The 23,937-nt window shown below is 43.5% G+C and overlaps 1 protein-coding gene across 3 annotated transcripts in view; it reads left to right on the top strand.

The window, feature by feature from the left end:
• LOC139423218 (roundabout homolog 4-like) overlaps window positions 1–17,401 on the top strand; it is a 28,847-nt gene extending 11,446 nt beyond the window's left edge. For all 3 annotated transcript variants that reach the window (XM_071174977.1, XM_071174978.1, XM_071174979.1), the window contains exons 3-19: window positions 1,263–1,420; window positions 2,132–2,252; window positions 2,772–2,910; window positions 3,160–3,287; window positions 5,172–5,287; window positions 5,522–5,753; window positions 5,969–6,090; window positions 6,582–6,753; window positions 8,620–8,820; window positions 9,224–9,266; window positions 10,300–10,415; window positions 10,979–11,314; window positions 11,421–11,522; window positions 11,829–11,970; window positions 12,609–12,845; window positions 13,158–13,513; window positions 15,943–17,401. In XM_071174977.1, the coding sequence (XP_071031078.1) occupies window positions 1,263–1,420; window positions 2,132–2,252; window positions 2,772–2,910; window positions 3,160–3,287; window positions 5,172–5,287; window positions 5,522–5,753; window positions 5,969–6,090; window positions 6,582–6,753; window positions 8,620–8,820; window positions 9,224–9,266; window positions 10,300–10,415; window positions 10,979–11,314; window positions 11,421–11,522; window positions 11,829–11,970; window positions 12,609–12,845; window positions 13,158–13,513; window positions 15,943–16,229 (3,008 nt within the window). In that variant the 3' untranslated portion in view covers window positions 16,230–17,401. The remainder of the gene's footprint in view (window positions 1–1,262; window positions 1,421–2,131; window positions 2,253–2,771; window positions 2,911–3,159; window positions 3,288–5,171; window positions 5,288–5,521; window positions 5,754–5,968; window positions 6,091–6,581; window positions 6,754–8,619; window positions 8,821–9,223; window positions 9,267–10,299; window positions 10,416–10,978; window positions 11,315–11,420; window positions 11,523–11,828; window positions 11,971–12,608; window positions 12,846–13,157; window positions 13,514–15,942) is intronic.
• The last annotated feature ends 6,536 nt before the right edge of the window (window positions 17,402–23,937 follow it).

Genomic DNA, 23,937 nt, shown 5'->3' with positions numbered 1-23,937 from the left:
TGTAGACAGGTCAAGTTTGCTCTATGAATTGTTTAGGACCTCTGAGGAACGTACAGTACCAGTCAAAAGTTTGGACACACCTACTCATTCAAGGATTTTTCTTTATTTTTACTATTTCCTACGTTGTAGAATAATAGTGAAGACATCAAAACTATGAAATAACACATATGCAATCATATAGTAACCAAACAAGTGTGAAACAAATCAAAATATATTTTATATTTGAGATTCTTCAAAGTAGCCAGGCTTTGCCTTGGACAGCTTAGCACACTCTTGGCATTCTCTCAACCAGCTTCATGAGGTAGTCACCTGGAATGCATTTCAATTAACAGGTCTGCCTTGTTAAAAGTTTATTTGTTGAATTTCTTTCCTCTTAATGCGTTTGAGTCAATCAGTTGTGTTGTGACAAGGTAGAGGTGGTATATAGAAGATAGCCCTATTTGGTAGAAGACCAAGTCCATATTATGGCAAGAACAGCTCAAATAAGCAAAAAGAAACGACAGTCCATAATTACTTTGAGACATGAAGGTCAGTCAATCTGGAAAATTTCAATTACTTTTAAAGAGTCTTCAAGTGCAGTCACAAAAACCATCAAGCGCTATGATGAAACTGGCATCAAGCGCTATGAGGACCGCCACAGTGAAGGAAGACCCAGAGTTAACCGCTGCAGAGGATAAGTTCATTAACACGAGCAATGGACATTAGACAGGTGGAAATATGTCCTTTGGTCTGGTGTCTTTGTGAGATTCAGAGTAGGTGAACGTACACTTTATTTGGTTACTACATGATTCCATATGTTATTTCATAGTTTTGATGTCTTCACTATTATTTTACAATGTAGAAAATAGTCAAAATAAAGAAAAATCCTTGAATGAGTAGGTGTGTCCAAACTTTTGACTGGTACTGTATGTGGTTGTTGATGGGGCGACAATGGACAAAGGCACTATGTATTCCGTGTAAAGAATATCTGAATATTTGGAGCTGTGTGATGTATGGATGTATTTGTTTAAAAAAATCATTAGATGAGGTTATTGTAAGCCTTGCTTGTTTTTGGTGGTCAAAACTCTCATTTGTAGGGAAGACAATTCAAGCACGCAGTGATGTGTGTTGTGCTCGGCACGTTTCCCAGGCAATGTTTATGAACTACAGGGTTGTAGACTAACTTTGACGTTTTCATACAATGCACTGTTATGGCATTGTGCACCAGCTTGTCTCAGACTCACTGGTTATGAATGGACCTCCTCTGTCGTGTCTTCTTCCAGCTCTCCGTGAAGACTTCCGGGTGCAGCCCGGTGATATGGAGGTGGCTGTTGAGGAGGTGGTGGTGATGAACTGCAGCCCGCCAGTGGGACACCCCGAACCCAACGTCACCTGGAGGAAAGACGGGGTCCTCATCAACAACACTGACCCGCATTACACTGTGAGACCTCCTTAAACATAGCTACATGCTTTTTAGGGGGTTTGTATGGTTTGGAAATTGGAAATGAACACGGGGACAGTTGTCAGTCTGCATTTCATTGCAGAAAATGTATTTTCAAAACATGTAGCTTTTTCCATATTTGAATGAATTTATCTAATTTTAGTTAATTCCCAGAGGTGGCAGGAGCTGAAATTTAATGTTTTGTTTGGTTACTTATTTCTCCAATCCTGATGTGGTATCATCCTTTTACCAATAGAGGGCATTGTTGTACAAAAGTTTGATTAAAACCACAGGCTGCTTCATTCATTTTCCTTCTTCATTAATAAAAGAGGACCTATCATCTTGGACCAAAAATGATGATCATTTATCCTCTGCAATGGCATATTCACTGGCCTTCTGGCTAGAGGGTCAGCCCTGAGATTTGACTGTTGAGAGTTCAATCCCTGGCTGAGTCATACCAAAGACAAAAAATGGGACCCAATGCGTCTCTGTTTGGCTCTCAGCATTAAGGAGACAGATTGGGGGTAACGCCCTGTGATAGACTATCGCCCCGTCCAGGGGGTGTACTTGTACATCAAGATGTTCACTCTACAGAAACAGGAGAGCCGTTTCGGCTCACACAAGCCAAGGCTTGTACAAGGCTATTTATCCTCTGCAATAAACTTTTTTTTATTTTTTACTATATGTGATTGCTACCCGTGTGACCTATAGGCGCTGAATGGGAAGTTGATCATTGCCCCAGCCCAGAAGAATGACTCTGGCGTGTACATCTGTGTGGCTTCCAACACAGTGGGAGTAAGAGTGAGCAGGGCTGCCCGCCTTTCTGTCCTAGGTAAGATAAACCCTGACCCCATATACAGTACATCAGTGTTTTAGCAATAACCTTTTCGCACTACTGAGCCAAGCTGTACTGCGCTGGCCTGATTATGCATCCACCATTGCCTATGTCGTTCTGTATCATCACTCATTCATATATCTTTATGTACATATTCTTCATCCCTTTACACTTGCGTGTATAAGGTAGCTGTTGTGAAATTGTTAGGTTAGATTACTCGTTGGTTATTACTGCATTGTCGGAACTAGAAGCACAAGCATTTCGCTACACTCGCATTAACATCTGCTAACCATGTGTATGTGACAAATAAGATTTGATTTGTTGCTGGAAATGACAATGTGAAAAGAACTGAGTCAGCACAGTACAGTTTGGGTCTGCACAACATTGTGGAAAAGGTATGTCATGCCGCTAAGAATGTTTGCTATTGATAAAAGGGATAGCATGGAATTGAATGCATACAGGTATGATATGACTAACCATACTTTTCATATTTGTCCGTGCTTTCTCAATCCCCAGCTAAGCCAGTGTTGGTGCTGAAGCCTCAGGATGTGTCGGTGGGGACGGGGGAGTCTGCCCAGTTCTACTGCGAGGCTAAAGGAGACCCCATGCCTGCTGTGGAGTGGATCCGTGAGCAGGGCCCTCTGCCCAACGGCAGGTCTGATTCTTGCATTCAACTAAAAAAGCTTTGTCCATTAACTGTACATTGAACTAAAAACTGTCATTGACACGAGGTGTATATGTAACATTTAAACAATCTCTCAGCTACTCCACAGCACAGTCAGTACATATGTCAATAAAGGCAATACTTAGTATACTGTTCAATAATATGTCATTCTTTGATTTCTAATAATTGCATGCAGTTGATAGAGTGAATGTTGTACTGATTTCTGTGTCATGTCTGTAGGTATCTAGTGAATCCTGACCAGAGCCTCCAGATCCACTATGTGACGTCACTGGATTCTGGGAGGTACACCTGCACAGCTGTCAACGACGTGGGGGTGGTCACCGCCAGTGCACAGCTAGTGGTGGAGGGTAAGACTGCTTAGGTTGGGCCCTCAACGATACGTTTATGTGTTGTGTATTGGTTGAATATGTAATGTACAGTGTTTATGTTGTGTACAGCAGTACTGTGTGTCTAAGCCAGTTTCGCCTCTGTGAAATCAAAGTTTATCCTATCGTTCCCTATTTCCTTACAGCTAAATGTAATGAACTCAGCAAGAAAAGAAACGGCCCCTTTTCAGGGCCCTGTCATTCAAAGATAATTTGTAAAAATCCAAATAACTTTGCAGATCTACATTGTAAAGGTTTTGAACACTGTTTCCCATGCTTGTTCAATGAACCATAAACAATTAATGAACATGCACCTGTGGAACGGTCGTTAAGACACTAACAGCTTACAGACGGTAGGCAATCAAGGTCACAGTTATGAAAACTTAGGACACTAAAGAGGCCTTTCTACTGCCCAGGGTCCCTGCTCATCTGTGTGAACGTGCCTTAGGCATGCTGCAAGGAGGCATGAGGACTTCAGATGTGGCCAGGGCAATACATTGCAATGTCCGTACTGTGAGACGCCTAAGACAGCACTACAGGGAGACAGGACGGACAGCTGATCGTCCTCGCAGTGGCAGACCACGTGTAACAACACCTGCTCAGGATGGGGTACATCCGAACATCACACCTGCGGGACACACAGGATGGCAACAACAACTGCCTGAGTTACACCAGGAATGCACAATCCCTCCATCAGTGATCAGACGGTCCACAATAGGCTAAGAGAGGCTGGACTGAGGGCTTGTAGGCCTGTTGTAAGGCAGGTCCTCACCAAATATCACCAACAACAACATCGCCTATGGGCACAAACCCACCGTCGCTGGACCAAACAGGACTGGCAAAAAGTGCTCTTCACTGATGACTTGCGGTTTTGTCTCACCAGGGGTGATAGTCGGATTCACGTGTATCGTCAAAGGAATGAGCATTACACCGAGGCCTGTACTCTAGAGCAAGATCGATTTGGAGGTGGAGGGTCTGTCATGGTCTGGGGCGATGTGTCACAGCATTGTCGGACTGAGCTCTTGGTCATTGCAATCAATCTCAAAGCTGTAAGTTACAGGGAAGACATCCACCTCCCTCATGTGGTACCCTTCCTGCAGGCTCATCCTGACATGACACTCCAGCATGACAATGCCACCAGCCATACTGCTCGTTCTGTGTGTGATTTCCTGCAAGACATGAATGTCAGTGTTCTGCCATGGCCTGCGAAGAGCCCAGATCTCAATCCCATTGAGCACGTCTGGGACCTGTTGGATCGGAAGGTGAGTGCTAGGGCCATTCCCCCCAGAAATGTCCGGGAACATGCAGGTGCCTTGGTGGAAGGGTGGGGTAACATCTCACAGCAAGAACTAGCAAATCTGGTGCTGTCCATGAGGAGGAGATGTTCTACAGTACTTATTGCAGCTGGTGGCCACACCAGATACTGACTGTTACTTTTGATTTTGACCCCCTTTTGTTCAGGAACATTATTCAATTTCTGTTAGTCTGTGGAACTTGTTCAATTTATGTCTCAGGGTTTGAATCTTGTTATGTTCATACAAATATTTACACATATTATTTACACTGAAAATAAATGCAGTTGACAGTGAGAGGACATTTCTTTTTTTGCTGAGTCTATATCTATTTCTCCTAAGGAAACACAGGAAACTGGAATGCACAACAAAGACCATATTAGGCACAATAGTTTTTTCTGACGTCTGTGAATTGGCAGCGGAATTGAGTGTGGTTCTAAAGTAAACCGTTTTTAGGATCACTATGGAAATGTATATGGAGTTTAGTTTGTGTCAATTTCAGTGCCAGTAGGGAACTTCTATTTATGAACAGAAAATATTATTGTCTCTGAAGATTTTTCTCCCTACTTCACAGAAGCCTCAAGTACCAGACAGAGGGACCTTCACAGAGAGTTGTCGGCCCTGCGCGTGGCTCTGGAGAATGTGACGGTGCTGACTCCAAACTCCAACATGTCCCAAGTGCAGTGGAAGGTACGGAGATCAGACGTCACATGAAGGCACATGTATTATTATGAAAACTGTTAGGTATTAACCTTTTGCTGAACTAAGATTGAGGTGTGTCATTTTTCACGTTTGTTCAGAACATTATTTTCATGTCACAGAGAACATTCAAATAATGCGGATTTAAGGTTGTTGTTTTTGAGTTTCTACTCCAGAAAGGCATATCTTTTAACTCTGGCTTTCCTTTTGTTTTGTTCCTTTCAGCTCCAGTCTTTCCCAACCCAGCCACACTACCTGGATGGTTTCGAGGTCCTCTATCGCTCTCTCCTGCCTGCCAGTTCGGACTGGGCGGCTAAGAGGGTTGTACTACCAAACTTCCAAACACTGGTTGGCCCGCTCAAGAGGGGCTACAAGTATGAATTCAAAGTGCGTCCCTACGGCAGCAGCCTGTACGGCCGGGAGAGCAACACCAGGCACCTAGGTGTACCTGAGACAGGTAAGGGTTCAAAACGGTTAGAGTTGGCTGTTATCAACTCAAAATAAACATTTATGAAAATCTAGGTGTTTCTTTGGATACTGTAGCTCAGGAGTAGTCCAACTTTAGTGCTATTTTGTACTATGAAGATTAAAAACGACATTTTGAATCAAGATGAGTTGTGTGTATGTGGTTTTTACATCTTGTTATTTTAATGACACTCCATCCTCTCACAGTGCCTAGTGCCCCACCTCAGGCCATCTCCATAACGATGACCCCTGACCATAATGACACGGTCCATGTGACCTGGAAGCCTCCCCCCCATGAATCTCACAACGGCATCATCAAGGGATATCAGGTAAGAACAAAAAAGCCCTAAAGAGCCATTTTACCTTCTTGTATCTGTGCTTGAAGAAGTTGCTCAAGCACACTGGCATTCTTGTATGCTCCCCAATGTGTTTTATGAAACGTTTGTGAGAATGTAAGAAATTCCAGTGTGAGTTTTTTTCTCTATGTTCAGTACCTGACATAATACATTCACATATTCTAATGAGACATTGTATTGACAGGGTGTCCTATGCAACCCTGGCCTGCAGGCTTTTGTTCAAGTGCGAAATACCTGATTCAACTAATCAGTCTTGATAGAAGTGGTTTAACTTCTGGAAGAAGACCATGATAAGTTTAATCAAAGGTGTGCTGAACTGGTACAAAAGCCAGCTCTCCAGGGCCAGAGTTGCCTATTACTCCTGTTGAAGAATCAATCACCTGAAAGCACACACACACACAAAGTGTAACGCTTCCCTGGTTCCCTCTTTGATCTCTGGGTGTGTGTCCGTGTGTCCTGTCCAGGTGTGGTGTGTGCAGTGGGAAGAGCAGCAGTACCTGAACTGGACAGTGGGCGGTGGGACCTACAGTCTGGAAATAAGCCCTCTGTACCCAGGGAAACAGTACTGGGTCCGGGTGGCAACGGTCAACGGAGCTGGCGTCGGGGTGCAGAGTGACCCCCTTAGAGTGGTCATAGGTCAGTGACAACATGCAACGGTTATCTATGGTCAACCGAACGCAAAAGGTTATGAAACCAAGCCAAGAGGTTGAAGTAATTGTTCGTAGAGTCCGAGACAGGATTGTGTCGAGGCACAGATCTGGGGAAGGGTACCAAAAAATGCCTGCAGCATTGAAGGTCCCAAGAACACAGTGGCCATCATTCTTAAATGGAAGAAGTTTGGAACCAACAAGACTCTTCCTAGAGCTGGCCTCCAGGCTAAACTGAGCAATCGGGGGAGGAGGGCCTTGGTCAGGGAGGTGACCAAGAACCCAATGGTCACTCTGACAGAGTTCCTCTGTGAAGGTGGTTGTCCTTCTGGAAGGTTCTCCCATCTCTGCAGCACTCCACTAATCAGGCCTTTATGGTAGGATGGCCAGACGGAAGCCACTCCTCAGTAAAAGGCACATGACAGCCCACTTGGAGTTTGAAAAGGCACCTAAAGGACTCTCAGACCATGAGAAACAAGATTCTCTGGTCTGATGAAACCAAGATTGAACTCTTTGCCCAGAATGCCAAGTGTCACGTCTGAAGGAATCCTGGCAACATCCCTACGGTGAAGCATAGTGGTGGCAGAATCATGCTGTGGGGATGTTGTTCAGCAGCAAGGACTGGGGGTCTAGTCAGGATCGAGTGAAAGATGAACGGAGCAAAGTACAGAGATCCTTGATGAAAACCTGCTCCAGAGCACTCAGGACGTCAGACTGGGGCAAAAGTTTACCTTCCAACAGAACAATGACCTTAAACACACAGCCAAGACAACTCTGGAGTGGCTTCGGGACAAGTCTCTGAATGTCTTTGAGTGGCCCCGCCAGAGCCCGTACTTGCACCCGATTTAACATCTCTGGAGAGATGTGTGCAGCGACGTTCCTCATCCAACCTGACAGAGATTGAAGGGATCTGAAGAGAAGAATGGGAGACACTCCCCAAATACAGTTGTGCCAAGCTTGTAGAGTCATACCCAAGAAGACTCAAGGCTGTAATTGTTGTAAAGGTGATTCAACAAACGACTGAGTAAAGGGTCTGAATACTTATGTAAATGTGATATTTCAGTGTTTTATTTGTTGTTGTTTTTTAGGGGAACATTTGGACACAGTACCTGTCAAAAGTTTGGACACACCTACTCATTCAAGGGTTTTTCTTTATTTGTATTATTTTCTACATTGTAGAATAATAGTGAAGACATCAAAACTATGAAATAACACATATGGAATCATGTAGTAGCCAAAAAACAATTATACAAATCAAAATATATTTTCTATTTTAGATTCTTCAAATTAGCAACCCTTTGCCTTGATGACAGCTTTGCAAACTCTTGGCATTCTCTCAACCAGCTTCATGAGGTAGTCACCTGGAATGCATTTCAATTAACAGGTGTGCCTTGCTAAAAGTTAATGTGTGGAATTTCTTTCCTTCTTATTGCTTTTGAGACAATATTGCTTTTGAGCCAGTTGTGTTGTGACATGGTAAGGGTGGTATACAGAAGATATCCCTATTTGGTAAAAGACTAAGTACATATTATAGCATGAACAGCTCAAATAAGCAGAGATGACAGTCGATCATTAATTTAAGACATGCAGGTCAGTCAATCCGGAAAAGAACATTGTTTCTTCATGTTTGAAACACATTCCAGGTGAAGCTGGTTAAGAGAATGCCAAGAGTGTGCAAAGCTGTCATCAAGGCAAAGGGTCGCTACTTTGAAGAATCTAAAATATTATTTAAACCCCCACACAACAGAGCCTGAAACCTCTCTCTCTCTCTCTCTCTCTCTCTCTCTCTCTCTCTCTCTCTGTCATGTGTTCATTTTTGTCTTGTTTTTTACTTTCCCGTCTCTCCCTATTCCAGACTCCCAGAGGTCCGGGGCCCCCCAGTCGGACAGCCCCAGTAGGGACCTCACTCAGGTCCTGGCCTTGCTGAGGGGCCCAGTGTTCATTGGGAGTGTTGGCGCCCTCCTGTGGTGCATCCTGGTGATAACAGCCGTCTGCCTGTACCGCCGCCACACCCGGCCTGGCGACCACCTGGGACGAGGCCACATCAAGGCTAAAGGTCTGTCTGGGCAGGAATTGGGGGATAGCTTATATGTTGTATCTTTAGTATTAGCTTGGCATAGGACATTTGGAGCATGGATATGTCATGGTACGCTAGTCCACTGTGCCATTATGGGTACATAATTAGCTTTAGCAGCTAATCAGGTTTTTTATTTAGCTAAAACAAGAGGTTCTGGTTATTTGATGTGTAACTGAAGGTTTCACCCCTCACAGGGTTGTATTGTAGTGGGCATGCATTCCATAGGTTGATCTGGACTCATCATTCAAGGTCAAATGCTCATATGATAAATTATATCAAGGATGGAATTAACATTGTCATCTCCAGTGTTCCTGTATAAGGTGTGTTCCCTCATTGGGAAATCAACGAGACTGTAAAGTTACTATGACTCTGGATTTTGCAGGTTTGTACAGGTTGGCCAGTGAGGACCTCATCATAAAACACAGGTAGGTGGAAGACAAACAGTGTGGCTCATTGACAATTTCACTACCTTTTGTTTCGTTAAACCCAAAGTGGACAAAACTTTAGGAACACCTTTTCCCTGACAGACTGACCAGGTGAAAGCTATATATCCCTTATTGATGTCACTTGTTAAAACCACTTCAACCAGATGAATGGGAGGAGACAGGTCAAATAAGGATTTTTAAGCCTTGAAACAATTGAGACGGATTGTGTATGTGGGCCGTTCAGAGGGAGAATGGGAAAGACAAAATATTTAAGTGCCTTTAAACGGGGTATGGTAGTAGGTGCCAGGCGCACCGTTTTGTGTCAAGAACTGCAACACTGCTGGGTTTTTTACAGCCAACAGTTTCCTGTGTATCAAGAATGTTCCACCACCCAGAGGACATCCAGACAACTTGACAACTGTGGGAAGCATTGGAGTCAACATGGGCATCCCTGTGGAATACTTTTGACAGCTTGTAGAGCCCATGCCTCAACAAATTAAATTACATGTATTCATAAAGGCCTTCTTACATGAGCTGATGTCACAAATGCTGTACAGAAACCCAGCCTAAAACTCCAAAGAGCGAGCAATGCAGGTGTAGAAGCACGGTGGCTAGGAAAAACTCCCTAGAAAGGCCGGAGCCTAGGAAGAAACCTAGAGAGGAACCAACCAGGCTATGAGGGGCGGCCAGTCCTCTTCTGGCTTTGGCGGGTGGAGATTATAACAGAACATGGCCAAGATGTTCAAATGTTCATAACAGGGTCAGATGGTAATAATAATCACAGTGGTTGTAGAGGGTGCAACAGGTCAGCACCTCAGGAGTAAATGTCAGTTGGCTTTTCATAGCCGATCAATTGAGGCTGTTCTGAGCAAAAGGAGGAAGGTAATTCCTAATGTTTTGTACACTCCGTGTATGCTCATGTGTAATATGATCTGATCCACTATATGTGCCTCCTAGTTTTGATATTTTAACCACACCCATTACATGGGATTGATTGATTGGCTGACTAATTGATTGATCTGTGTCTCTGCAGAATGGCGGCCCCAGACTCTCCGTGGATCTCGGGTGTGTGGAGACCGACCCTGAGTGACGAGAAGTACCAGGGACTGTGGGCTCAGAGCCAGGAGAACCCCGGCTTCAGAAGGACTAGTGAGTTCTGCTTTAAAGCTGGTCTAGAATCACTTCTACCATGTTTTTGTCATGTTGTGTTGCTACCGTGCTGTGTTATTGTCTTAGGTCTCTCTTTATGTAGTGTTGTGGTGTCTCTCTCGTCGTGATGTGTGTTTTGTCCTATATTCATATTTTATTTTTAATCCCAGCCCCCGTCTCCTTGGAGGCCTTTTGGTAGGCCGTGTCATTGTAAATAAGACTTTGTTCTTAACTGACTTGCCTAGTTAAGTAAAGGTTAAAAAAATAAACAAAAAAAAGTTCCTCCTACCGCATTTCTTACTGTGACCAGTATGCGCTGGATAACAAAGACTGGTTCTGGACCAGTTGATTATGCAACTAACTCTGCTATTCATCATGGAAGCTCAGAACCTCTGCTACGTAAGCAATACACTTGATCCATTCTGCCTCAGAATTTCTCCAATCTTAGATCGATAGATATCATTTATTTGACAACTTAAAAATACAATTCCAGCCACACAAGTGGACGCACAACATTTAACATCATCATGGGGGACAAATAGTGGTCCTCTTCTTATTCCCAGCGTTGCCCATCACAGCCAAGAAGGACCCCAGCTCTCTGGACGTGGCTGTCCCCATTGTGCCCGACAGCTGCGGTGTCTACGGGACGTTCTACATGGACCTGACGGGTAATGGCCTCAAGACCTTCAACAGCCCTGCCCGATGCCCCAAGCGGCCCCACTGCCACACCACCACCTCCTCGCAGCACTGCGCAGCGACGGTGTGCATCTCCCAGCCTGCCACAGTTGTCAAGACCACGCTTGTCCAGGGTGGCCAGGCATTGCCATGGAAACAGGCCTTGCCCTCGCAGCCCAAGATGGGCGTGCTCAAGGAGTCGTGGGAAAATAATTACAAGCAAGGTGATTGTCAATATGGTGTCTTCCTTGCATGGTTTTGATGTCCTTGCTATTGGTGAATGTCAATCTGTAGTTACTTTTAAGTCACAGACTTTGTCTCCTTTCCCAGATCTCCATGCGGTGATCAGCGCCCCCCTGTTGTCGTCGAGGAGCCAGGCGTTGGCTATGAGGGGAATGCCTTACACACAGAGGCTCAGCCACCTCCCACCAGGTACTGTACTGTGTTCTTATACCACTCATACCCTAAAGGAGTTTAATGCTCAGGAACAATTAACCAGTGTATTCACTGCCCCACAGGGTGTTTTCCCTTTTTGTTCTACCCCAGCACATCTAATTGATTTTATCAAGGGCTTCGTAATTAGTTATCTTCAATCAGGTGTGTTAAGTGTTGGGCTAGAACAAATATGTGCACCCCTGGGGGTTCCTCCAGGAATGGATGGTACAGTCAGAACCACTGTCCTTGACAGTATTGTATTTGTTGTGTTAACCTTGGTGCCTGTGTGTATTTTTCCTCCAGGTGGGCGCTCAGAGTGCTTCAAGCCCCTGGAGTCACCCCGCAACCTGCACTACTCTGCCTCAGCGCAGCTGGTGGACATGCTGCCACTCCCGCTGCCCATGGGCGACACCACTGACACACACAGCCTCACCTCAGAGGAAGGGTGAGGAACATCCTGTGGACTACTTCCTGACACCAATTTATCCATAACTTCTCCCATTCCCCACTCTCTAATGAGCCACTGCGCCATGCTTTCCTCCATTTGGTTGGCCATTATAGTAAAACCTTATGGTTTCCTGTCTACTGCTGGAGAAAATGATTGTACTTCCTCCCTGCTCTTAGCCCCGACGACAGGGCCTCGACACGGCTCAGAGAACAGCAACCAACACCCAGCAATCAAATGCCAATTTACTTGCCCATGAATGACACGTAACCACAGTTTAAACAGGAAACGGCTCAATTCTCGTTACAGTATGACTATTCTCTTGCAAGGAATAGCACTTTTGTTAGAAACAAAATTGGAATATCTTGTAACTATAGTACATTTAGGCAAATAAGCGTGACGAATGTACAGACTGAGACGGATACACAGTCCCCTCCCCGATTTCATCGTGGGGGACATTAGCTGCTGTAATATCAAGCTAATATTTTTGGCTTAAAGACCCACTTTGTGATATAGCCATTTTGTTAATTATTTAATAATATACCTATTGATTCTTGAAGAATGTCACTTATCAATGTCTCATGAATTTATTTTTAATTATTGGAAATTACCATCGGACTTTTATTCATCACACCTAGGTCCAGCAGGTCCACTAAGCTGACTGTAGATGCCGGGTCTCTTCAGTCTGTGTGTGCTGCGCCTGGTCACCACGGCCCCCCCACCAACACTAACACCACCACCACTGGCTGCCCCTCCTATAGCCGCCTGTCCACTGCCTCCTACTGCATGTCATTGGATGAGGAGCAGGATGCAACGATGACCTCACAGGAAGTCACCCAGTACCTGGAGCTCAGCCCCAGGGCTGAGAAGCACAGGTATGGTTGCCATAGAAACCTAGGGGTGGCAACTGAGGGAGGGCGAGAGGTTTACTGTCAGAGTCATTGATTGAAGGGCTTTCACGCTATCTATTCCACTACGTCAATTGATAAGGGCTTTTAAACTTAGACAACCGAAAATATTGTCAGTAATATTTAATCTGACTTTTCTCCAAAGCCAGTAGCTAGTCTCTTTATCAGTAAAATGTTTGATATTACAAGAATAATTCTGTTGTTGCTACAGTATTGCTTTACAGGTGTTGTGAGTTTTTACTTTATTCACCTCTTTCTTACCTCACTTCCTGTTTCCAGCACCACGTTGGAGAATCCTCCCGCTTCCTCCCTATCTCGCACCTTTTCCCCCACTCCCACCCTGGGCTATATCTATGGGCCCCTCCCCTCCGACCAACTGGAGGACGGGATGACTGACGAACAGGAGCCAATGGGCCCCCGGCGGGCCCGGTTTCAGAGCACGCCCTCGTCGCTCTGCAGCGAATGGGAGGGTTCGCTGTGGAACGGCTGGGGCTCGGTGTCAGAGGGAAACATGGCGTACAGCACCCGCAACAGCTTCATCAGCTCGTCGGATGGCTCATTCATGAACGACTCCAACTTTGCCCGCGTGCTCGCCACTGTGGCCGCCGAGTCCATGAGTGAAGCCTCCTTCTCAGGCAAGGCTGCTGGATAAACATTATTAAAATGTTAATGCATGTTTTAATATGGTTGCCCAAATGTAGCCAATCATCATACTTTAGACAGGTTATTGATGTATGTTATTCCTTCAGATGTCTTTCCACCAACTGGCACTAGATGGTGCACTATTACAAGACAATCTTAAAATGGTGCCTTGGAGTCAGATTTACATCAGACATTTAATCTGATTCCACTAGCCTCTATAGTTTGGTCATCATATAGTTGTGTATGAAGATTTCTGGATGGATGTGTCAGGCTACGTCAGGGTTAGGTATTATTCATTAATTTAACATTGTCCATAGTATTTAACAAATAACAAACATTTTACAACTAATAAATGGAATTACAGTGTATTCAAGTAGCTGGTGAAGAAATGGAGTTGACCCATAATCAGGTGTCACCCGTTTTCTGTGTAGCTTATCGGCATTCTCTGTATCCATTGGGGATGTAGCCTTACCTAGATTTAAGCAGTGGTCTTGTATTCGAGGATGCATAGATGGGCTACATGTGGGAATTGTCCGTGCTTGTGTGGCCCCTGAAGCTGACCTATGGGACAGTTAAATGTGATTGAGTTGAGAGTGTATCTCACAGACACACACAATGTAAAGAGAAAGTGTGTGTGTGTGTGTGTGTGTGTGTGTGTGTGTGTGTGTGTGTGTGTGTGTGTGTGTGTGTGTGTGTGTGTGTGTGTGTGTGTGTTGGGCAGGGGGTTAGCTCAGGATTCGGGGGATGGCAATAGGTGATTACTTAAGACCTCTCAGCAAATTAAAGGGGCTAGCGAGCCAGCATTCTCAGACTGTTACTTAATTAATAACTCTGTCCTTTTTCCAAATGTGCAGATGTCCGATTCAACTTTACTCGATTTGCACAATTGTTCTTAAAAAAAATAACAAAAAAATCAATAAAATCGGTCTCATGAAAACATCTGTTGCGTCCGAAAGGTTTGGGCTACAAACTATTATGACACCACTATGGAAAGACTCAGAAACACCATGGTGTTCTCCGTTTTTCTCTGTGACCCCCACAAGTGTCCAGGGACTCATCTGACGGTTACCTGGTACCAGATTAAATAATTAATGGAAATATGGAAGTACTTTTGTGCCAAAATATGTCAAAACAATATATATTTTCTGAGATGTATTATATCTCCTAGATATAGGACAGGCACTTCAAACCTTATTTCTTATGATTTATTTGGTCTGTTTATTTGGTAAGATTTTTTTATTTTCAGTATTTGGTCTGTTGACCAGTCAGATCAGCACTGAAAAATACCAATTAGTGGAAAAAGTATTGCAATTGGTCTGCCTGTGTAAATGCAGACATATTTATTTATTCTTCCCCTCTAAATCAGGGACTCATTTAGACCTGGGACATCAGGGCTGTGTTTACACAGGCAGCCCAATTCTGATATTTTTTCCATTTATTGTTCTTTGGACCAATCACATCAGACCTTTTTCAGAGCTGATCTGATTGGTCAAATGACCAATTAGTGATAAAAAAAAAAATCTGAATTGGACTGTCCCAGGTGGATGCACTTGATTGTCAGGTAGAACAGAAAACCAGTAGGCTCCAGACCTCATAGGGTAATATTTGGATACCCCTACCCTATATAGTGCACTACTTTTGACCAGGGCACATACAGCTCCGGTTAAAAGTAGTGCACTATGTAGGTCAGGGTTCCCCAACTGGTGGTTTTATTTGACCCCCCAAGTTTTCTGAGAAAAAAAAAAAATATATATATATATTTTATTTTAATTTTGTAAATCTGTTACCAAGAATTCCCATGCATAATAGAGAGAAAAAATTATCATATCCAAATGTAAGCAAGGTTTGAAATTGTTTTAGTCAAATATTATATCTGTTTGGGCTTCTTGTGCTCAATTTGCAGTCTACTAAGTATTTGTAAATATATTCCGGGCCCCCCGACCATCCGCATAAGAAAAATTCGGCCCACGGCTGAATCTGTTGTTGGGAATAGGGTGCCATTCACGTCAATGTCATTTTCCTCTTTAATTACTGGCCAAGGGGACAATTCCAATGAAGAAGTTGGCTGGGTAATCGTGCCTCTGTTTTTTTTTTTACTGTTGATGTGGTACAAAGAGACTATCTGGCACTGTAAAAATGTGTCTCTTCTGTTACATCTCTTTTATCATGACGTCAGTTGTCGTATCATATCTCTTTGTGTCACGGTGTCAATTGTCATATCTCTCTTTGTATCACGGTGTCAATTGTCATATCTCTCTTTGTATCACGATGTCAATTGTCACATCTCTCTTTGTATCATGGTGTCATATCTCATGTATTTTGTAATATATAGTATCTCTATCGTGATGTCCGATAGTGTGACATGGTGTCATGTATCAGTGTGTGTGTTAACTCTAGTTGTGTTCTACTGTCTCCTCTCCAGACTTCTCTCCCCCGGCGTCGCCCCTCAGTGCCCTGTTCCCTCCAGTTCGAGGGGAAGAAGAGGAGTGTTTCAGGCAGCTGGACCCCATGCCCGTTTGGGACTGGAGCACAGCTTGGGTGGAGGAGATGGAGGCGCAGTACCGTGCACAGTACCCCTCTCAGGCAGCAGCCCCCGCTTGCAACACCTGGGGGCGTTGCCGTGACGATCTTCACTATGACAACCGCCGAGCCACCGGAGGGAGTAGGGGTGAAGGACGAGGAGGGGTGAGGACAACCCCACACCGATGATCTGTTTGTTGATGATTTTTGGTCAAATCCATTTCAATGCCAAGACATGAATTGTATTTACTCTTGATTTGTTAAGTATGAAAAACATGAGAAAAAACGATTACATTTCGACATGGGTTTCATTCATTATTTTTTAAGTGGTCTTTGTTTCTCTGTGAGTGCTTTACAAGTCATCAGTAGAAGTGTAACTGGGGTTGAAATGACCATTCAACATCTCCCGTCCAGACCACTATTGGTTACCTGAACTAGGTTTCCCACAATACCTCAGGGCAGTCTCGCCTATGAAAATAGAATTCCTAGAATGGACATCTTCTATGGTGTGTCCACTGTTTTGTGTTCTCATATGACCTGGGTTGGGCTTTCCAAGAGATGAACCGCAGTGCCAAAACAAGTGTCAGTCAAAATTCTGTCATATCATAGGTTGTTCCAAAACAAATATTTAGAGAGTGTTGTGCTTTTAGTGGCACTGTTACTGTACTACAGCACTATTTTTGTCTTCCAGAATCTTCCAAGCGCTATGATCCAACTAGCCTGGTTAAAACAGACTGAATGCACACTGGTGAGGGCAGCATTCAGTCTGGTTTCATATTAATTACAGCAAATTGAAAACTTCCGGAGCGAATTTGTACAGACCATTTACTTGCAATAGAATGTAAATATCTACGACTGATTTAATTTAAAGAACCATGAACGCTGACTTTCCAACCCATTCTCTGCTTCTTTTCTTTTAATGACACTTTGTTCACACAAGACCGTTTATTCCGTTTTTTATTTTTTATTATTAAATGTGCTTTTGTCTCTATACAAAAACAATTTTGAGCGCTAACCATTTGTTGGTTGACTAGAATTTGGAAGATGTAGTTATGTTTTCTTTCAGAGTTTGTTTCATTTCTCTTCCTTTTAACATGAAACTTAGGATTTGGCCCTATGTACCTGCTGAAATGTGCACGTTGAGCAATAAGTAGAATATGTTTCTCACACGCTGTAAAGGTCCTCCTTTTATAAGAATAGGTTCAGTAGGACTGGACTAATATGTCTCACCCGAGATGAGGAATAATTATTCCTTTTTATATACATTTTCATGCATTACTTATCATTTGAAGCTTAACTAACCCAATATCTTCTACTGTGGCCTTATTGATAATAAAACATATAAAGTCTCAGTCTGGTAAGTTCTTAGTTATGAAAACTTATTCTAGGAGGTCTTTCTAAAGTAGCAGTGGACATTAGCCTAGGTACAGTACCTTTCCTGAGAGTTTCATCCTTGCCTTGCCAAACTTTCCCGTTGTTTGGCAAGACTACCAACATTTTTCAAAAGCAAAAACAGACCGGCAGCCAAGCTAAATCATTGATACTTTGAGACTACTAATCTCATCCTGTGGCTCAGGATGATCTCCTGCACACACAAAAAATAAACCAACTGGTATCTGACTCCAACTACATCCCGTTCAATCCAAATGTGACACGAAACCTTTTTAATGAAATGTGTAATCCAGTGGCACTTTCAACAATTCATGTACTTGTAGAGGATGAACAACAGCAGGACAACCTGTTAGTCTTCTATAATCATAGAAAATCAAACAAAAGGAAATCAATCTCTTGATGTGTCAAGCATTTTGTCCACTCTGGTCTCGGATCACTGTATTGCCTCTCCTCAAATTTGGTCAACTGTGTGTGTGTGTGTGTGCGCGCGCACGTGCATGTGTGTGCGTACGGATATGTGTCTGTAAATGTTAGTTTGGTCAATGGCTTCCTTGGCCAGAGGTTACTCCATTAGTTTGTATTGAGTTGTTACATAGTGTTATTCCCCATTCGCCACTACCATGAACAAACAGACAGAAATGACATTACACAACAGTGTCCTCCTCTTGCCTCGTTTGTGTAGGCTACACATCCAGAAGATTTAGCCCTTATCTCACAGTGTTCAATACCCCACGGCCATATGCTCAACATGAAAAGCCAACACCAGCTCCCACACACACACCATCCCCCTACACACATACAAATAGTACTAGAGGGATCTGTATCACTGCGTTAGACCCGTGCCAAGATGGCAGCTTTTTATAGCCTGTTGGTAATCCACTGACCCACATTGGCCTGGAGAGAGAGCACAGAAACAGAAGCCCCAATATCTGCCATGTAGACCTGGGTTCAAATACTGTTTTAAATCTTTTAAATACTTTATTTGCTTTAGCCTGCCTGGAGTGACAAATGTGAGGTTTACACTTGGGTGTATTCTGTTGCTTCCCTTCCGGCTCAATAAAACACCGCATGTTACTTCCCTTCGGCTCAATCAAACACCGCCTGAAATGATTTCAAATAGTATTTGAACCCAGGTCTGCTTTGACGCTTGTTTTATTCATTCCCCCCCCCCCCGCTTTAATCCCGTTTTTATTATATTTTAAATGTTTCTTTTTTTTTACGTCATAGCTGCCATTTCACCAGGGGGATTATGCATTTTGGTCGCTGCTATCTCTAGGGAGTAGAACTTGCTTTTAATTAGAGAGAAGTAATTCAATGCTTCCTCCTGTATGTGGACTGGGTTGGCCATTTAGATATGCCTGGATTTTTTGACAATAATATTGAGGCTCTGCTTTTGCAGAATTTATGGCAAGCCATTTTCTTACATTCCACCTCTCTGGAAAAGGCAATGCTGCTTAGCTGAATAGGTTTCAACTTAAAAGCTTTTATGTGGAATTCCTTGATTTCAAAGTATGCCCAGAACCATCTTGGCAGAGGTAAAAATTGCAATTGAAAATTGCACACTGAACAGTGACAATTATTTAATTAACTAGAATTTTGCACACATGGGCAATCCATATCCACTCTGCCATGTATGTCAATACGATGTAAGTTACCAGCTTACCCCCTTCATCACACACACTTCCACATTCACACGCAGACACACACACGCTGTGAGTGTTTGAGCGGATCACTCAAAGTGTATTGCATTATTGGGTTAAAAATGGTCTAACTTGCACCTACACGTCCACCAGTGGAGGCTGCTGAGGGGAGGATGGCTCATAACTGGCTGGAACGGAACATGGAAACCAGCATTGAAACCATGTGTTTGATGTATTTGATACCATTCCACCTATTCCGCTCCAGCCATTACCACAAGCCTGTCCTCCCTAATTAAGGTGCCACCAACCTCCTGCGGTGTCCAATGCATGAACTTCACAAAAATCATGTGATCAAAGGTCATGAAGTTGAGACTGCAGTCAATTGCAAGTTTCTGCAGTTGCTCTTTACCGCCATTCATATCGACAGGGGTGTAGGGGAGTGGGTCGAGAGCTTCAAGTTCCTCGACGTCCACATCGCTAAGGACTCATCATGGTCCAAACACACCAACACAGTTGTGAAGAGGGTACGACGACGAATCTTCCTACTGAGAAGATTTTGTGGGAGATTAGGCATGGACCCTCAGATCCTAAAACGTTCTACAGCTACACCGTGTGGAGCATCTTGACATCACCGCCTGGAATGGCAACTGCTTGGCATCTGACCACAAGCCACTACAGAGGCTAGTCCGTATAGCCCAGTACGTTACTGGGCCTGAGCTCCGTGCCATCCAGGACATCTGTATCAGGCGGTGTCAGAAGAAGTCTCCAGCCACCCAAGTCCATAGACTGTTCTCTCTGCTACTGCATTACGAGCAGTGACGGAGCGCACAAGACATAAGACTGCGGAACGGTTCATCAAATGGCTGCCCTGACTATTTGCATTGACCCCTTATTTATTTGCACTGACTCTCTTGCACCGGCTCTATGCACACTCACTGAAATCTATCCACACACTATACTGACACGCCAACATGCACAACACAGGAGGCTGTTTAGGGGAGGACGGCTCATAATAATGGCTGGAATGGAGTTAATGGAATGGTATCAAACACATGGAGACCACGTTTGATGAGTTAGATACCATTTAATTTATTCTGTTCCAGCCATTACTATGAGCATGTCCTCCCCAATTAAGGTGCCACCAACCTCCTGTGACACACACACCCACTACATACGCTCACACATAGAAAACGTACACACACATGCATATTGATTCTACGCACACACATACTCCGATATAGACACTCTTTCACATACGCTGCTGCTACTCAGTTTATTATCTATCCTGATTGCCTAGTCACTTTTACATATCTCAATTACCTCAACTACCTCGTAGCCCTGTACATTGACTCGGTAGCGGTACTCCTTGTATGTAGTCTCGTTATTGTTATTTTGTTACTATTTCCTTTTTTATTTTTGGCTAATTTGTCTTACTTTTTAACTCTACATTGTTGGGAAAGTGCTTGTAAGTAATCATTTCACAGTAAAGTCTACACTTTACTAAAGTATTTTGCTTGACCCAACGCGAATGTGACCAAAGACATTACTGAAAGAGGAACCAACTTTTCCATGTACACTGTGGATATATATAAATTAATGTGATATTCGAGTCTCTCTCTCTCACACTGATGAAATGTACAATGTACAGGTAATTGCCAAAATAAAGGAAACATCTACATAGGGTTTTGGGCCACCATGAGCCAGAACTGCTTCAATGCACTTTGGCATAGATTCGACAAGTGTCTGGAACTCTTGGAGGGATGCAACACCATTTTTCCTCAAGAAATTCTATAATTTGGTGGTTTGTGGTTTCTTGTATGACAAGCCATTGGTTTATACATTTGCTTTCTCTTGGAACTGAAAATTGTACCTCAATTGCCTTTCATCCATTTTTTCATTTGGTTTAACCACGTTTCAAATTCAGGCTACATGGCATGATTACATAGGGACCTCTTCATTAGCTGACCACCACTACCAACACCTGTGTCAAGATCAGTTACTTAACCCACTGGCACTCCCCATAACCTCTATGTACAAATAAGAGAGCAGGTCTGGAATCATTGTGGCAGGATAGGATGAGTACACAGATCACCACGCGTTTACATGGCCTTTCTGGTGAGCGGGAAAAATAATGAGGCAACTTAATTTAAGGCTGATCGCTTTTATTCGAATGTTTAGTGCGAACAGTGAAACAATTAATAAATCATGCCGCGAAAGGTACCAGAGCAGGAAAATAGGTGCTGGAATGAACTAAATCTAATCTTAGAGGTGCTGGTTCCAGTTCCTGCAGGATCTGGCTCAAATTAAGCACTGTTGGCAATTCTTGCCCTTGAAAGTGACGCAACACGAACGCAACACGGGCAGTATAGCAACGTTCACTGATTTCAAAGGAAGCTTTCCCTCAATGGCTGATGGGTGTAGTGTAGCAGGGCCGTAAGCATGATGGGATGTTAAATGCTTATTTAACTCAGGAACCACACCTGTGTGGAAGCACCTGCTTTCAAAATATGTTGTATCCCTCATTCACTCAAGTGTTTCCATTATTTTGGCTGTTACCTGTACATAGATTGTACTCTGAAAGTATTCAGACCCCATCCTTTTGTCCACATTTTGTTACGTTACAGCCATATTCTAAAATAGATTCAATTATATTTTTCCCCTCAATCTACACACAATATCCCATAATGACAAAGCGAAAACAGGTTTAGAGATTTTTGCCAATGTATTAAATAAAAACTGAAATACCTTATTTACATAAGTATTCAGACCCTATGCTATGAGACTAGAAATTGAGCTCAGGTGCATCGTGTTTCCATTGATCATCCTTGAGATGTTTCTACAACTTGATTGGAGTCCACCTGTGGTAAATTCCTCTTAAGGATTGAACCCTTTTTTTCAATTTCCGCCTAAAATGACATACGCACATCTAACCGCCTATAGCTCAGGACTTGAAGCAAGGATATGCATATTATTGATACCATTTGAAAGGAAACTCTTTGAAGTTAGTGGAATTGTGAAATTAATGTAGGAGAATAAAACATATTAGATCTGGTAAAAGATAATACAAAAAAATAAAATAAAATTCAACATCTTTGAAATGCCATACATTTAGAGGTTATCCACACGATCGCAGCAGGGTCTGTGCAAGGTTTCAGACTGATCCAGTGAAGACTTACATCACTACACAATATTTTGTATCAAGTCTGCCAGGAGTTTCCCCAAATGTGCTGAATTGGTCAATGTATACATTTTCAAGTACATAACTATAGAGAACATACAAAAATGCTATGGTAATATTTTTTTTTAGTTTGCACACTCCCAGGAATGTCATACATGATGGATCATTAGCTTCCCTACAGAAAATAGACCAACCTTCACACATCTGGATGGCCAGGCGGGGTGGGTGTGGAGCCAGAGACAGCGGTGGGATCAAACTGTAGAACCCAGTTCCTACATTGGATTTTACATTGGATTTTATCTCTGGGATCCTCAGGATGACAAATCAGAGAAGGATTACTGAATGTACGTACATTATTTACCTTCAGAGGTGAATGTATCAAACCAGTTGCAATGATGTACGCTGAGTCGGGAAGCAGGTTCAGGGAGTGAATACGTTAAATAAATAAATGAACAAAACAAGAAACACAAACAGCGCACCAACAATGAAACAGCAACAATGACGACTGGGGAAGAAACCAAAGGGAGTGACAAAAAGCAAGGCAATCAAGGAGGAGATGGAGTCCAGGTGAGTGTCATTATGCGCCGTAACAGGTGTGCACCCTAACGAGCAGCCTTGTTACCTAGAGGCCGGAGAGGGAGCACACTTGACACCAGTTGCCGTGATGAAAGTGTTTTGTTGTTGTGCACTATCCTCAAACAATAGCATGGTATCTTTTTGCTGTACTAGCTACTGTAAATTGGACAGTGCAGTTAGATTAACAAGAATTTCAGCTTTTTGCCCATATAAGATTTGTGTCCCGGAAAGTTGGCTGTTGTTGACGTCATTCTAGTCAAATTATCATATATTGAGCAACAATTGTCCCGTTTAGGGACACCGATCCCATAGAGGTTACATGATTTGGAAAGGCACACAACTGTCTATATAAGCTCCCACAGTTAATAGTGCCTGTCAGAGCAAAAACCAAGCTATGAGGTCGAAGGAATTGTCTGTTAAGCTCCAAGACAGGATTGTGTCGAGGCACAGATCTGAGGAAGGGTGCCAAAAATGTTCTGCAGCATTGAAGGTCCCCAAGAACGCAGTGGCCTCCATCATCCTTAAATGGAAGAAGTTTGGAACCACCACAATACTTTTCCTAGAGCTGGCCGCCCGGCCAAACTAAGCAATCAGTGGAATAGGGCCTTGGTCAGGGAGGGGACCAAGAATCCGATGGTCATTCTGACAGTGCTCCATCTGTGGAGATGGGAGAACCTTCCAGAAAGACAACCATGTTTGCAGCACTCCACCAATCAGGCGTTTATGGTAGAGTGGCCAGACGGAAGCCACTCCTCAGTAAAAAGCACATGACAGCCCACTTGGAGTTTGTCAAAAGTCACCTGAAGGACTCTAAGACCATGAGAAACAAGATTATCTGGTCTGAACAAACCAAGATTGAAATCTTTGGCCTGAATGCCAAGCGTCATGTCTGGAGGAAACCTGACACCATCCCTACGGGGATGCATGGTGACAGCTAGGGCTGTGGTGGTCATGAAATTTCATCAGCCAGTGATTGTCAAGCAAATTACTTTCGGTCTCACTGTAATTGGGCTCCCGAGTGGCTCAGCGGTCTAAGGCACTGCATTTCAGTGCATAGAGGTGTCACTACAGTCCCTGGTTTGAATCCAGGATGCATCACATCCGACTGTGA

This window comes from Oncorhynchus clarkii, chromosome 12 (assembly GCF_045791955.1).
Source record: "Oncorhynchus clarkii lewisi isolate Uvic-CL-2024 chromosome 12, UVic_Ocla_1.0, whole genome shotgun sequence".
NCBI classification, from domain to species: domain Eukaryota; kingdom Metazoa; phylum Chordata; class Actinopteri; order Salmoniformes; family Salmonidae; genus Oncorhynchus; species Oncorhynchus clarkii.
This window is presented reverse-complemented; position numbering and strand designations above follow the sequence as displayed.